We start from the raw sequence: 15,785 nt of genomic DNA on the forward strand, positions 1-15,785 counted from the left end.
AGGTTGGAGCAGATTACTGTCTGCTTGGCTTTTCCCTGAGTGAACGCTATGACCCCTGTGCTGGAGGAGAGTGGGAGCCCCCCATCACCTCCCCCCTTAGAAACATGACACAGGATAAACACAACAGGCCGAGGGTCTCTCTGTGTTTTCATGCTTTAATTCAGAGCTGTCAGCTGCAGGTACAACTCTGTCTGAACAAAAGGACAAAGGAGACAAGAGTCAAGACCCCTTCCCACCTCCCCGCTTCCCACATCCCCTAAATTCTGTTTAGGGGATGGCCTAGTATGTGAGTGCACTGTGACCCATTTGCATTGTCCCCTAGGTCAGAGAGGGTTGTGAGTTCACTGGGCAGAGGTCCCTCTGTAGGCCTTTGCCCCAGAACCTTGTAATTTGCCCCACCCCTCCCCAAAATGCTGTCAGATACCCCTTTGCTAGTGGCAATTGGGAAGGGTGTTTCAGTGGAAAGCTAAGTTATCCCCTTGGGAGATATCTGTAATAAACCTCTCTCAAAGCCAGCTCTCTGTGCCCATTTCCAGGCCCCGCCTCCCAATTCCTGCCTAAGTCTGTACTGGAAGGGCAGCAGGGCTGCTCTGGCACAAGCCGTAGAACTAAGGAGAAGCCGCATCTGGCCACTGGGCTCCAAGACACTAGCAGCTCCAGGAGGTGGCTCCGGGGACATTGTTCCTCAGGACCTAATCAGCTCTGGCCAGAGGCTGAGGAGAGGGGAGGCCCCAGAGATTTCTGCTGCAGAAGCCGAGGGCAGGAGGGAAAGCTCACAGCCCAACAGGAGGAGGTATTCAGCAGGAGGGAAAAGGGGCACTTTGGCGGATGAACACTCTCAGTGAGAGGGCCTGGCCTCCAGCCACCAGTCCTGCCTCCCAGCCTCACATTCTGTGCCCTGCCCAGTCAGGGCTTGGAGCCTGAGCCAGCAGGCTGCTGCCCCTTCGCTGCCCGGAGCTGCACAGGTGGCTGTACCCTTTGCATAGATGTGGGATACTGAGCACACACACACGCACATACGCACGCACAAGCTGGGCCAGAGCCACCTGGCCAGCGTGGTCCCAGGGTCTGTCCCAGGGCTGGGCAGTGAGCTGCTTCCTCCACTGACAAGAAGAAAGGCCTGTCAAAGGCCTCACCAGTACTCTCCAAAGAGAGGACACTCAATGCTTTGGGCTCCGGCCCCTTGTGACCCACACAGGCAAGTCCCAGGCCAGAGCAGGAGTAGAATGTGGCAGCCCACCCCTCCACAAGTGGCTTCTCCAGCAGCAGGGACAGAGTGGGCTACGGCCCCAGCCCTGCCCATGTCTACCACAACACGAGACGCAACAGGAAAGCCACAGACAGCAAGACACGGACAGGAGCAGAGGGGCTACGCAGCTTGACTAAATTCCAGTGGTGAAAAATATATAGATTTTGTGTTGTCAAATATAGTTCATACATTTATTTTCTCAGCAAAGCTTTGACTGTTTCTAAGGAGAAACTATGTGGCTCTGTGAGGACTCGGCACAGGAGGCTTGGTCCACAGCCAGTCCCGGCTTGGCTTTGGATTGGTTTTGTCCACTGCCCCCTCCATGGCACGACCCCAGTGTCCTGTGGGGCAGCCCCAGGCAGGCCCCAGGCATTCAGATTTGGTTCAGCTGGGGCAGGGGATGCTCCACAAAGGATGGCTGGTCTGAGGCCCTGACCAATGTCAGGGAGCTTTGGAGGTACAAAGCGCATGGCAGAGGGGGCTCTCGCCCCGATGGCTGGGCTGGCCATCCACTCCTAATACATGCAGGTGCCCGCCATGAGCGGAGGACACAGAGCAGAGGGCAGAGCCCACGAGTCAGGCAGTGGCTGTGGGGGCAGTAGAGGTAAGGGCGAGCAACCCTGGCAGAGAACCAGAGTGGCCCCCTGGCCAGAGGGGTGAGACACAGGGTCCCACAACTTCCCAAACGTGCGGTCCACCCTCTGAACAGTGAAGGGACAACCAGATGGGTGTACCCCCTGCGGGGGAAGAAGAGCGAGTTTACTTTGTACATAATAATGGAAATGAAATACCAGCAGCTTTGCTCAGGGCCTCAGATGGGTCCCAGGGGAAGAATGGAGGATGGGGACAGCGAACCTGCCTAGGCCAACTGGGCTTGAGCTGGGAATAGGCAGGCTGCAGGGCTCCTGCCCGCCCTGCCCCGCCCCTTCCTGGAATCGCATCCCAGAGCACCTGCTTTGGCCTGGACAAACTTCATGGCTTTAAACCCCATCTTGTGACTCATCCTGCCAGAATTCCCTACCCTCCTCCAGAGGCAGAAAGATCTGAGATTTAGAAACCCTCATCCCAGAAAGCAAGCAGCCACCTCATGGGAGATCCTGGGATGGGCAAGAGCCAAGCCCCAAAGTGAATACAGTGCAAAGCTGAGTTGAGCCCGAAGCATCCAGAGAAACTCGGGCAAGCTCCAGGGGCAGTCACGGCCTCTGGCTTTTCATACAAGCTGAGGACTTCTGAGTCCAGCCCCGCCTGCCTCCCAGATGGCAGATGACATGGCCTCAGCTCAGAAGGCTGCAGGAGCCCCCGAGCTCCCTGTCCTGCCTCCTCTTCTCATGCTGGCGGATTCTACAGCTGGGAGCTGGGCTCAGCAAGGTTCCCACCCCAGCACTGAGTTGTTGGGCTTGGCTGTCTCCCAGGGAGAATAATCTGACAGACCCAGAAGTGCCAAGAGGGAACTGGATTAGGGGGAAGGCCTGGGATGAACAGACAGATGCAGAAGCCACAGTGCCCTCTGCCACCATGTGCCCCAGCACTGTCTTTCCCCCAGCCTGTGGCCTCAACTGTGTTTCTGCATCATGAAGTGGGGAGGGGTCAGGGAGCCTGGAGCTCCGACCCCAGCTCTGAGTCCTCGGGTCAGCTATCTGCACTTTGGGCCACAGCTGCCTCCATCTGTGGTGATAATACTGGCCCAGAGGCCTGGGCTGAGGGCAAGCAGTGGCTTGGGAGAGAAGGCTGGAGTGGGCATGGCACTGGACAGGATAGTGCGAGGTGGGGAGGCTCCAATAAGCAACTCAAGCCCAGCTTCCCCAGATGAATACAGCCAGAGACTTCCTGAGCAGTTACACTGTCTACAGGGCCAGGTGGACAGAGGGGCCAGATTGGGGGACCCTCCCACCTTCTCCCTCTGCAGTTTGTCCAATCACTGTGCCTCCCTGCCTTTGGTCTCCCTTCCCTTCTCTGTTGAAGTTTGGGAATGCCTTTTCCCAACCCCCACTCCCAGTCCCTGATGCTGTTAAATCCTGAAAAAAATGATTCCAAACCCACAACTAAATAAATAAGATGATGCTCCATGAGGAGATGCGAGGGGGAGAATGGCATCCCTACAATCAGTGGTCAGGCCGCCGGAGCCACTGCCCGGGACGGACCTCCTTAGAGCTGGGAGCTGCCGCCTGCAGAGCTCGGGCTCGGCTGGCTCAGCGAGCGGCAGCTGATCCTGCGGATGGAGTGCAAGGCCACGGTGCAGCAGCCCCGCAGCAGGGAGCTGATGTTGTAAATGGGCTGGCCTTGGCGCCGCTGGGAGCGGCAGAGCCAGGCCACCGTGGGCACGGCCGGCACCACCACGGCCAGCAGATCCACGATGTAGTGGCGGCTCCAGTAACTCTTGGGCTCCTTCTCGGCTGCAGCTGCCTCCTCCTCCTCTTCCACGGGGCACACCACGCTCACCGACGGGCCAGGGTTGGGATTGGCACCAGGCCGGTGTGGGGTGGGCCCGTGGGTGATGGGCTCCAGGGCCTCGAGCTCTTCACCCACTGTCACCACCACTGCTGAACTGGGGTCTCTGGGTCCCGGGGGGTGGGGGTCCAGCTCTTGGTGCCTGTCCCCTGACTCGGGGACTGTCCCACAGACCTGGGCTTGGGTCACTTTCTCCAGGATGGTGTCCAGGTCAGGCTGGTACTGCACGAAGTCTGTTTGGATAGCACGCTCCTGCATGCAGCTGGCCTGCACGCCGGCCTCCATGCCACACAGCAGCTTCTCGTAGGTGTTGCTGGCGGGGAAGCGGGGGCCCAGGCTGAAGGAGCTGTGTAGCGAGGCCTCCTCGGGGCCGCAGTCCACCCCTGATGACAGCAGGCTGCTGGCCTCCAGTGCATCCGTCCGGCTCAGTGTGTCGTCCGCTGCCGCAAAGCCACTGTCAGCCCCATCCTCAGCGGAGGCGCTGGGGTCGTCACCGGGCTGGCGGTCGCCGCAGACAGCTGGGTCACTCAGCTTGGTGTAGGTGGAGCTACGGGTGAGGGAGCGGGCAGGGGACCCGCCGGCCGACTCGCCGGTGCCGTCCTCCTTGGCCATCCCATTCTGGGCCACCTCCATGCTGTGCAGCAGCGTCTCCAGCTTCTTGTTCTGGATGTTGATGTCCACAAAGTACTTCTGCAGCCCCTTGTCCTTGTCAATCAGGTTGTTCTTGACAGTGTCAATGACTTGCTTGAGCTGCTTGATCTCCTTGCGGGCCTCCTTCAAGGCCAGCTGGGCCTCTACACGGTGGCACTCCTCCTCGATCCAGTCCTCTTGCATGCGTGACAGCTGAGTCTTCAGGTCATCGATCTCTGTGTCCCTGCAGGCAGAAGAGACACACACACACACACACACACACTTACTACCTGCTGCCTGGCCTGTCACTGCCACCAAGGAGAGGCAAGGAGGGGACAGTGTCACCAAGGATGGAGGGCCCAGTGCTGCTGTGGCTCAGAGCCAAAAACAAGAGGAAAGACTCAAGGCCTAGTTCCTCTTCCTTTTTATTCCACAGGGAGGAGTGAGTGTGGGAGAGGAGAGGGGCCGAGGGGTGAAGACAGGAGAGGAAATGTCAGTAGGAGACACCACCTGCATCCACACCGCCAGAGGCCCAACTGCTGACAACGTTCAACGTTCGAGTCATCAGCTGGAGAAGAGACTAGACAACAAGGGTTCTTAATTTCTGAGTTCTAACTACTGCTACAAAAACCCGATAAGATCCTCACATAAAACAACAAAAACTAGACAGAAAAGCTCTGCCTTATAGAAAGGGACATGGCCTCCTGCTAGCACAGGTTGTAATAATTTTAAATGGATTTTTTCAAATGGATATTTGGCCAGAGACCCCAGGAAGAGGGCAGAGGACTGCTTTGTCTTTCAGAGGGAGATGACCACCTTCAGCGTTGGGGTTGGGGGAGAGCTGACAACTTTACATCTCCCCTCAAGCAGAGGGAGAGAGGTGGGAGAGGCGCTGGTGGAGAGTGATGACAACGGGGTGGCTCTCTTTTATCCACGCGAGAAGTTTCTTCTTTGAATCTACTGTAAAGAGGAAAGATGGAAAAGACTGAAGAAAAAGGCACAAAGTTACTCCTGAGAGGAGGACCAAGCACTGGGAAAGACAGTTGGAAGACTCTTGTCCCGAAACATCCAGGCTTTTTCAGTCCCCAAGTCATAGATAAATCTAGGGGGTGCGGGGAGCGAGGTGACATAGAAAACTATCCCTTCAAGTCTAGAGCAAGACTGAACAGCAACCGATTAAGAGTAGTGAGAAAAGAGGAAAATCGTCTGTGGGACTTAAACCCTGCCCTGCGCGTTCCTCCCCCCAGCACGCTTCCTCGTGGTGCAGCCCATGTGCAGCTGCTCAGCCAAAACCCTATCCTCACCTAAATGAAATCTACAGATGGCATGGCTGTCACTTCGGGGTTTACAAGCCCAGCTGAGTGACCATCCCAGATCAAGTACATGTACTTGTCAAAGTCAGATTGGAAATTCCATTCAGGAGGTGGGCCCAGGAATCTCATCCCACAATATATTGAAGGGACTGGGACGGAGGGATTGCAGTGATCACAATGGTCAGCAATGGCATCATCTGGAAGGGGACTGAGAACCCAACAGCACACAGCTCAACAAAGGCAGTGGGGGTGGCAGCAGTGGGAGCTGCTTAGAGTGGCAAGAGCAGATGAACCAACAGGTACTGGGGCCGGGGGGAGGGTTCTTCACTCCTCCTGCCTCAGGGTGAGGGGCTCACTCTAGGGTAACCCTCCTGACCTTCCTCCCTGCTCCTCATCACACCTCCCCCTGGGAGGAAGAGTGACTTTGGAAGAACGAACTGGTTATGGTTGGCTCAACTGGTCCCTGCCCCTCCCTCCTCGGAGCCAGCTGGACTCCACGGACTAATGGCTTCCCAGAGCTGTTTATGCCTCAGTTGCTTGCAGGGCATTACATTTGAACTGGGTCTTGAAGGTTGAGTTTGCCAAGGGAGCAAGACGGGGGAAGGGCATCTCAGGTAGTGGGGACGCAGCATACAAATGTACAGAGGTGTAAAAACATATGGCGTCTTTGAGGCACAGAAGGCAGGCTATGCAGGAATTATGGGCATGAAACAAAACACACAGAGAATGGCAGGAGTGTTACAATATGGCAAGTAAAGAACTGCCACAGGTTCCTGCAAGAGTAACAGGCAGACTGACCAGGGAGTTGAGGTGTGGGCATGCCCACAACAGGGCATCCTGCCCAAATCACACAGGGCAGACGGTCTGCCTCAGCTGTGGGGCTGGCCCTAGAAAGGAAGCTGGGAGATGCGCCATCTGCTCCCTGAGGATATTAGTGCAAAAGACCATGCAGATCCTTGGCATCACTGGAAAGATGATGGGAAATAAAAACAGAAATCCTAGCTCTGCAGGCAACGAGGCTCATAGAGCACCACCTGTAACCTCCCACAGTTCAAAACCGCGACAAACCCAAAGTGGATTGGCTATGTGGCAGAGCTTTGGTCAAGAAACATGTGGTCATGCATGTTGCATGACTCCATATATATGAAATGTCCAGAATAGACAAATCCATAGAGACAGAAAGATCAATGTTTCCAGGGACTGATGTGGTTGGAGAGAAGCAGGGAGTGATTGCTAATGGGAATGCGGTTTCTTTCTGGAGCAATGAAAATGTTTATGAAATTAAATAGTGGTAACGGTTGCATAGCTCTGTGACTGTCCTAACAACCATTCAGTTGCATACTTTAGATATGTGAATTTTATGGTATGTGAATTACATGTCAATAAAGCTGCTATACTTTACGAAAAAGAAAAAAAAAATAATGTGGTCACAATGCCTACCCCGAGCTCCAGTGCCCCACACAGTGCCTTGTCCTGCTCACAACTGCGTGTGTGCAGAGTCCACAGAAGGATGGATAAGATGATGGGAGGTCAGAGGGCAGCCCTGAAGGGTCAATCATAAAGATGAAGCTGCCAGGCTGGAAAAGTAGAGCCTGGGAGGGTCAGGACTGGGCGTCCTTGTGGTCCTGAGAATAAGCTCAGACAGGTGGGCGGGGCTCCTGGGAGACCCTTGGGCTGGGTAGGAGCTCAGCAAACGGTTCCTCATGATCTTACATCATCTATAAGCAAGAAGCAGATGAGGAGGAAGGCTTATGGGTCCTGAATTGGTGGGTCAAGAGCCCTGGGGTGACTCACCCAGTGGCCAGTAAAGGAGGGATAAAGGGTTGTTTCTTCTCCACAGAGGCAGGTAAGCCAGAACTGCGCTCCAACTCCCCAGGGAGACAGGAGCCAGAAGATAAGAAGTGGCCAAAGGGGTTGCCAGGCTGAGGCACAGGTGGGAGGCCTCACAGGACAGGCCCTGACAGGGAACTGCTGCCCGCCTGGCCCCAATCAGCCTCCTGGAGCAGTCAAGGAGAGTGGCTGGGGGAGGGGACTTGCTAATGCACTCAAATGAGGCTTTGCCAGGAGAGAGAACGTGGGTGGATGCTGAGAAGCCCCTGGCCACTCCTTCCTCCCAGCGATGCCCCAGGGCCCTGGTTCCTCTGAGTGTGGAGTTGGCAGGGTGTCCCCAGGGCTGCCCCTGGCCACTCACTCACCGGTCCTGAAGCCGGTCTTGCGTGTCCTTCAGGCGGGCCTTCAGGTGCCGGATGCACACCTCCTTCTGCTGCAGTGGAGTCAGGTACTGCTCCGGGGTGGGGGGCTTGATGCCATGGTTGTCACTGCACAGCGTGTACTTCATGGAGCGCCTGCAAGGGGACACCCATCACTGGGGAGGGAGGAAGAGGACAGGCAAGGCACAGGTGCTGCGCCTCCAGGAAGCAAGGGCCTTTGTCCCACGACCATGGATGGCTCCAAGCCAGGCCTCCCACACAGGGCCTGTGTGGGCACGAGAACACCCAGCCTGCTGGAAGGTGGGTTTTAAGTAAAGCTCTTCTGAGTGAAGACCATAGTGTCAGGTTGAGGGGTTCAGTGCTCCTGTAGTTAGGGGCTGGGAGACATCACAGAGCCTGTGGCGGCACCATGACGAGTGCTTGCCCAGTGCCACCTCTGACAATCCTTATAGCAGCCCTGGGAGCAGGGATTGCCTTCAGCTTTCAGAGGGGGTTGCTGGCTTCAGAGAGGTTAGCTCTTGGGCCAGCCTGTGGCTCACTCGGGAGAGTGTGGTGAGGATAACACCAAGGCCACAGGTTCGGATCCCCTATAGGGATGACCGGTTAGCTCTCTGGGTGAGCGTGGTGCTGACAATACCAAGTCAAGGGTTAAGATCCCCTTACCGGTCATCTTTAAAAAAAAAAAAAAAGAGAGGTTAGCTCTTGCCCAAAGCTCCACAGACAGTCCCAGTGGTGTACCCAGAACCCAGCCTTCCAGCCTCCCAACCCAGAGAATGAGTTTGAAGGCTGGAGGCTGGGATGGGAGGGCAGACCCTGGGTCTGCATGGTGGTCAAGGACTCAGCCCCTGCAGAGGAGGAAACCTCTCCCAGGGTGGAGGGAGGAACTCTCTGCTGAGCTGAGAGCCCTCATGGTCTGGGGACAGGGAGAGAGACACGTGTGCAGGCACGGCTGTTCCATACATGCTGACACGCTCACTCCTCATCCGCCCTCATGTACACATGGGTGCACACTACCTGTGCACACACTAGGAGTGCACATCTGAGACTGTCGATTCCCAGTCCACCTGCACCTGCACGCCCACATACGTGTATACACACCCATGCCTGCACATCCCCACCATGTTGCTGCCCTCACAGGCACTCACACGAACTAGGACACCAGCCTGTGCACACATTCACACACCCATGCTCTGGGGGCACATGTGAGCACACACGTGAACACCTGCTGGCTCTGGGCATGGACTGCCAACAGCCGTTCCCTGAGGTGGCAGCGGGCTGGATGTGTGCTGCTCCCAGCACGGGGTGCACCAACATGGTACGTGTATAGCACACCCTGGCCCCAACAGTGCAAAAGGAGGAGGAATTCCCATTCAGAAGGCAGTCAGGCGCCAGCAGGGGAAAGGAGGGCCAAGGTTTTCACAAGGAAGGAGGGCACCTAAATGCCGCAACAGACTACAGCCCAGTGCCTCCACTCACAGCTTCCTGGCTGCTGGTCATTCTGTTCATAAAGAAACCTCCTTGGATCTTGGCTTAAAAACCTGGGCCTGTTCTGACACAACCAGAGACTCAGGTCTTTCTTGCTGCCATCTAACTCTGCTCCTTTAGGGAAGGGGTACTTCCAGGTCCAGAGAGGGGCAATGATACTCTACAGGACTGGAAAAGACAGGCCCTGGTGAAGTCCATTTGCTGAAGCAGCCACATTGGAATCCGTTTTAATAGCTTTGTGGAAACTGTCTAATGTTTACTGTGGAAGAAGCATTTCAAATTGCAAATTGTTGAAGAGAAAGTGGTGACAGGTGAGAAGGAAAAATGGTTCTCTTCCAGCTACTTACCTCATGGTCCCTAAGTTTAACTCAAACCATGTCACACCAGTCCTGTTTTGTGTTGGCAAGGGGCAGAGGAGTGGGGTGGGCTGGGGGCTGGGAGTCTCCCCGCTGGTCTAAGAAATCTCTTTCCGAAAGAGAAGAAAGCCCTGCTCACTAGCCCCCTTTGGCTGGGGGGCACAGACGCATGCTGAGCAAGACGACGGCTCCCCTGTGCCAGGCGGGAGGGGGTGCTGTAGCAGTGCGGGACCAAGTCTCACTAGCAAAAATTGATGATTGGACAGGAAGTAGCCATTTAGACTTCTTCCATTTGCTTTCATGAGTATTTTCTCCCAATATAACATTTAACGCTCATACATTTTTAGTCACTAGCTCTGTCTTTGTTTTATATACATATTTATATGTAAAACCGAGAAGAAAAACATGCTATAACGCATGTGTCTCAGCTATTCAAGCCTTGTGAAGCCTGGCTATTGCAGCAAGGCCCTATCGAGGCCCCACCGCTCATCCAGGGACCGCAACCCTCATGGTGGGCAAGAAGACCCGTCCACAGAAGCAGCACTCTGCCTTGGGGCTGGGATTGCCCCAGTGGGCTGCAGTTATGGGAAGTAGTAAAAAAATCTGTTACTCATGAAGCAGTATTAAAGTTGCCAATTATAAACTTTTCTTTTTCTTTCTTTCTTTTTTTTTTTTTTTGGTGGCTGGCCAGTACAGGGATCTGAACCCATGACCTTGGTGTTATAACACCAGGATCTAACCAAGTGAGCTAACTGGCCAGCCCATAAACTTTTCAAAATGTGTGTTAACACATCACTCATGTCCTCCAGGCCCTGGGTGGTGTTCTAGCCAGGATGTGGGGTCCTGCACATACACATCACCCATCAGGTGTGATAAGGTGGAAAACAGTGAAAACTGCTGCTTCAGTGGCTCCAGACATCACTTCACATAAATGACATCCTCTCTGCTGGAAGGGCTAAGACAAGCCTTCCCAGGAGGTCCTCCGGCCACGGAAGCTACAGGCCAGACATTTCTTGGCCCACCACCCTCAAGTTAGACCAAAGTCCTCACAACGGCAGTGACCAACTGTCAGCATCTAGGATGTGCAGATATCAACTCTCTGAAGCCTCTGGGTTATTAGCTCCATTTTATAGATAGGGAAATGCAGATTCAGAGACAGGAAGTGACCAAATCCAAAGCCCGTGCTAGTCACGCAAACTCCCCGATGCTGGGGAAACAGGACGAGGCACACTGTGACAGCTCTTACTTCCTCGTCTTCAGGGACCCACAGCTCTCGCTTCCCTGCCTCTCCAACCTGCTTCTGCTGACCTGATCCTGCTCTGGAGTCATGGTCACCTTACCTGAGACCACGACTTAGCACATGCTGTGTCTGTAACACATTTCATTTTCCAAACCAGCTCTGCTCTGCTACTCTCAAAGTGTCCCCTGAGAAGAACAAGAGGACACCGCCAGACACTGCCAGTGCCCTCCCACTACCCTTCTGGCCTTTCTTCCCAACACAACTCCAGTTTCACTTGGGGTGACACTATACTGGGGAAAACACTAACTCTCTCTGCACTAACTGGTCCTGCAGCTAAAGTTAGTCACGTGACTCAGTTCTGGCCAGCGAGGGGTAGGCAGAATTTTCTGGGGAAGTGTCCCTTCTCAGGAAAAACGACCTGTGAAGGAGGGCTTTGGTTCTTTCTACTTCTTTCTTCCTGGACGGCTGACCTGATACCTGGAGATGTAGGAGCTGTCCCCTGATGGAGGACAGAAGCTGTACACCAAGGATGGCAGAGCAGGAATAGAGAAGGAGATGAGGTCCCTGATGCTCCAGGGAGCTGCCAGCCTCTGGCTCCTTGTTCTGAAAGCATCACCCCTAGTTTGTGCTAGCCCCGTATTTGGTTATGTGCAGCTGGTTGTTATCATTTCCATCTTACAGACAGGAACTGAGGCTCAGAGGGGAGAAGTGACCTACTCAAGGTCACACAGCCAGCGTGAGTGTGCTGGAGTCAGGGATGGTCAGAACACCATGCTGCTCCCCCACCATGCCCAGGGCACCCCGATTCACAGCCTGCCACCAGGAAGGGAGAGGCAGATTACCTTGGCGTGGGGCTGCTGTCGCTGCCCTTGCAGGAGCCCGAGTTGCTGCTGCTGCTAAGGGAAGAGGTGCCGTAGGCATCCCGCATGCTCACGGGTGGAGAGGTGCGCCTGGAGGCAGGGAGAAGAGGCAGGTGCTCGTTCTGGCTGGTGGGCAGCTGCGGACACTGGGCGAACACTGCCAGGCCGCTGCGGCCCAAAGCACCCCCACTTCAGGGTTACCATGGGGAAAGAAGCAGCGGGGAGAAGGGGATGCACAGACAGGGGTGACAGAACAGACAGTACAAATCAAGATGGAAAATCGGAAGGAGGCTGGTCCTCCTGGCTCCCCAGGGACAAAACAGAGGCTGAGCAGGGGTGTGGGCCAAGGGTGGGGGCCCCATCTGCCTTACCAAGGGTCCTCAACTTTCAGGGTCCCCCAAGCCCAGGGGAGGAATGGGGACAGGAGGAGAGGCCCACGGGGGTGAAAATTCAGGAAGGTCAAGGTGAGCCTGAGTGGACGACTGGATGACGTCCCTCCAGTTACTGTGAAAAGCAAACAGTATTGACAAAGCCAGTGCTGGTAGGAATCCAGTGGCTTAAGCCTTCAGAGAACTTTTATATCAACTGTGTCATTCGAGCCCTTAAATAGTTTCAGGAGGAGGCAAGTGTTAGCATCCCATTTTAAAGGTGGGAAAACTGGGGAAATAATTTTTTCAGAGATACACTACAAGTCAGTGTTAGAGAGAGACAGAGGCCTGCCATCTTCCTGCCCTCCGAGGCCAAGGTTCTGGGCAAGGGGCAGACTCACCTGCGGGATCCAGCAGAGGCCCGTCTACTCCCCGGCAGGGACATGGCCATGAGGCTGCGGGTCCGGGTGAGGGGTGGGATGGGCGGTGTCCCCGGGGCTGAGGAGAGAGGGCGGGTTGGGGGGGCCGCCGGGAGGGCCGGGCCGGGCCACGTCATCCTCTCGCTGGGGCCACTGCCCAGCATGGCTTCTCCTCTCACCCTTCGGCAGGACACCCCAGGACAGAGCGAGGGCCTGACAGGCCTCCACCAATGAATTTAACAGAGCTGGGGCACAGGCTCCTGCCACCTGACTTAAAGTCACAATTGTCAGAGCTTCAGGAGTGGCTAGAAATCAGCAGTTTAACCCTGTGTTCTCAAGATGAATGAATATGTCCCAGAGAGAGCAAAGGCCTTGCCCGAGGTCACAGGGCCATCAGGAGCAGGGCCTCCTGATTGCTGGTGCAGCACTGAGTTGTCTATGCTATAAGCCAGGCCTGCTTCTTCCCCAGGTCTCTGATGCCCAGACTGCCACCCCCTCGCTGTTCAGTCCTCCCTCCTTGGTGGAGGCTGCAGCTGGAGGACTCTTGGAGCAGGACCAGAAACCCCGAATTAGGCTGGTCTGGTCTCGCTGACCATCACCTTCCCAGTTGGCGTGTGGTTCGGGGCTTCCCGTCTACAGGGGAGATAAGACAGACCAACGTACCAGCACACGTGTAGAAAGACATGTGAATACACACGAACATGAAAAGGTACCATGTCCCTGTCATTCCAAGACATGCCACCCATGCCTCAGTGCACATGCTCAAGCACCCTGCCCACGATGCAGGACAAGCAGCCAGACCCTCTTGCACCCATGCTGCACACAGGCATGCCCACACCCATCGTGCAAATGCGCATGCTGATTTTGGCATATGCCGGGAACTTAGGGCACAAGCTCAGAGTAGATGGGCACTGGGGTAGAGGGGAGCAAAAGCCCTCCCCCAGGGGTGGGTGGACCCAGTAGGAAGCACGCATGCTTGGCGAGACCCATCACTGGCCCTCTTGTAAAGGGGTAGGTAGACTCAGGCCCTCTGGCTCCTGCCCAGGAGTCCTTAGGCCTCTTTCCTGGGTGGAGGCTTGAGCTCCAAGGGCAGCCCTATGGGAATTTAAGGAGGGAGAAGCCCCATGCTGGGCTGCAGATTGGCTGTTGTGGGGAGGAAGACTACACTGGGCATCAGCCTAGAGCTCCCAGAGTGAGGTAGAAGGGCCTAGGCTCTTTGCAGCCAACATGCTGGTCCTGTGCCAGCTCCAGAGACCCCAGCCCCCTCTTTCCATACTCAAAGCAGTAGCCTGGGTCACAGGACACTCAGCTGAGGACATGTGCCCTGGACCTGCCCCCATGCTGGGAGAGAAGCGTTCGCTGAGCCCCACTCCACATCAGACCCCGTGCCAAGCACGTTACGTACATCACGCCATTGACTCCTCCCAACAACCCTAAGAGGAAGTGCTGTGATTAGTCCCCTTTTACAGATGAGGAACCTAAGCCACTGAGAGGAAAGGAGGACAGGGGCTTGCCCAAGTCACACCCCAGATGTGTGGCAGGGCCAACATCTGAACCAGGGAAACCTCAGATGCTGAGGGGCTGGATCTCAAACCTTGTAGTCCTCGGCCCAGAGACCACCCCCTTCCCACATCAGGGCCTCCCAGGAGCCTGGTCATCGTCGCCAGTGGTGGGGCTGCCTCCTGAGTGAACAAAGGTGCTGTTCAGGTGGCCTGTTTCCTGGCTGTGACACAGAACACGGCCCGTTCCCCTGGAGGGCCTGGACACAGTCAGCATTGTCTGCCCAGAGGTGTCGGGTGCTGGGCTGCAGGACCCGCTGACACCATCCTGTCACTTGAGCTGCTTGCCCCAGCTTGGCAACGCTTCCCACCCACTGTGCCCCGATATCCAGGCAGGGCTGTCTGGAACCGAGCAGGAACCACGGGGAGAACAGTGCTCCTCCATACTTGTCAGGATGGCCACAAATGGTTCACCTTGACCAGGAGCCACTGGGGGTGGAGGGGGCAGGAGATGATTGTCTTTTCTTGTGGGTGGGCAAGAGCTTCAAGGATCACTTGTCACTGTGATCCTTCTGTGGCCAGGTGACCAGGCTGAGTGCTTTTATGTGCCTCTTCAAGGCAGGCTTTGTTATCACATTTGGGCCCAAGGTCATAGCCCAAGTCAGCCTGACTTCACTGGCCATTCTCCCATCATCATCCCCTCCCCTCTGGCTTTTGGGAGGATGTAAAGAGGACGTTGTGCCTTCAAGAGGACTTCTCAGCAGAGGCAGGCCTCATATCTAAGGACAGGCCTCTCTCTTTCAAGCCATCTTAGATAAGTGTTGCTAAGAAGCCAGGAAAGTCCAGGTAGAGTTCTAGGCCTAGGTCCTGGGAGGCAGGCAAGATATCTAGTTTGCCTTGGAGCTTTGTGTGGCCTTGGTACAATGAGGGCTTTGTCCCAGCCGTCCCTGCTACTACCCTGCTTGGCAACCCCACACCTCCCTCCTCTTAAGTTCTTTCTTCCTTCCTCCCTGGCCTGGGGGTAGGAAGGGGGTGGCATTTGTACCTGGGTGCAGCTTGCAGTCTCCTGAGGGACCTGAGCCAACCATTCATCCGGGATGGAGTGGAAGTGGCATTTCCCCTGCTGGGACAGGACCTTACAGGTAGGATTTCTCATGGGAGGGTAGAAGCCACCCTCCAGGATCCTACTCAGAAGCCTCGGTGTATGCTCTGGGCTGTCTCAGGTTCTCCCTCCCTCTGGGCCCCAGAGAGGAGGCAGGTTGCCGTGGTGTTTATTGCCATGCCGCCTGCTCAGTCTGGAGTCCTGCAGTCCTGTCCCCAGGTGGCCAGAGGCTGCCACTGGAACGGAAGGTGGAAAGGAAACCCTAAACCACAGGGAACTGCACTAATAGCCTCTCATCACTTCAAATCCCGAGTAAACCCAGGCCCTCCTCACTTCATTTCCTCATCTTGCCCACACCATACAAACCCTGCTTCATCCACCCCTTTGACCTGTCCCTCGCATGCCCAACGTTTCCTGAGGCCTACAATGGGGGACCAGAGGATACAGCAGGGTCCAGGGAACAGGAGACTGAAAGATGCAAAAACAGTCAAACAGTTCTGGGCTCAAATCCCAGCTCTGTCACCCTCCAGCTGCATGCCTTGGGCAAGTCACACCACTTCACCAAGCTTTAGCATCCTCTTCTGTAAGTGGGGCTCTAATAGAATG

The 15,785-nt window shown here is 55.6% G+C and overlaps 1 protein-coding gene across 3 annotated transcripts; it reads right to left on the minus strand.

Annotated features, from left to right (window-relative positions):
* Nucleotides 1-273: 273 nt before the first annotated feature.
* Nucleotides 274-15,199, minus strand: SNPH (syntaphilin). Of its 3 annotated transcripts, none has more exons than XM_063097253.1 (6): nucleotides 15,123-15,199; nucleotides 13,984-14,011; nucleotides 12,561-12,657; nucleotides 11,774-11,881; nucleotides 7,836-7,985; nucleotides 274-4,571 (listed from the first exon to the last, which is right to left on the minus strand). In XM_063097253.1, the coding sequence occupies exons 3-6, from the start codon at nucleotides 12,608-12,610 to the stop codon at nucleotides 3,395-3,397; spliced, it is 1,485 nt and encodes a 494-aa protein (XP_062953323.1). In that variant the 5' UTR covers nucleotides 12,611-12,657; nucleotides 13,984-14,011; nucleotides 15,123-15,199; the 3' UTR covers nucleotides 274-3,394. The 3 variants fall into 3 exon arrangements, with proteins under 3 accessions (XP_062953323.1, XP_062953313.1, XP_062953319.1); XM_063097243.1 differs by having other exon boundaries at nucleotides 12,561-13,211; XM_063097249.1 differs by lacking the exon at nucleotides 15,123-15,199 and having other exon boundaries at nucleotides 12,561-13,211; nucleotides 13,984-14,052.
* Nucleotides 15,200-15,785: the final 586 nt, after the last annotated feature.

Source organism: Cynocephalus volans, chromosome 1 (assembly GCF_027409185.1).
Source record: "Cynocephalus volans isolate mCynVol1 chromosome 1, mCynVol1.pri, whole genome shotgun sequence".
NCBI lineage: Eukaryota > Metazoa > Chordata > Mammalia > Dermoptera > Cynocephalidae > Cynocephalus > Cynocephalus volans.

Bases quoted from the DNA above. Each gene is read 5' to 3' on its own strand.
- SNPH (XM_063097243.1), bottom strand. From the start codon at position 12,742: ATGCTGGGCAGTGGCCCCAGCGAGAGGATGACGTGGCCCGGCCCGGCC. The intron at 11,882-12,560 runs GTGAGTCTGCCC...CCCTGCCTCCAG, and splicing joins GCCTCTGCTGGATCCCGCAG to GCGCACCTCTCCACCCGTGA. The intron at 7,986-11,773 runs GTAATCTGCCTC...GTCCCCTTGCAG, and splicing joins GACAGCAGCCCCACGCCAAG to GCGCTCCATGAAGTACACGC.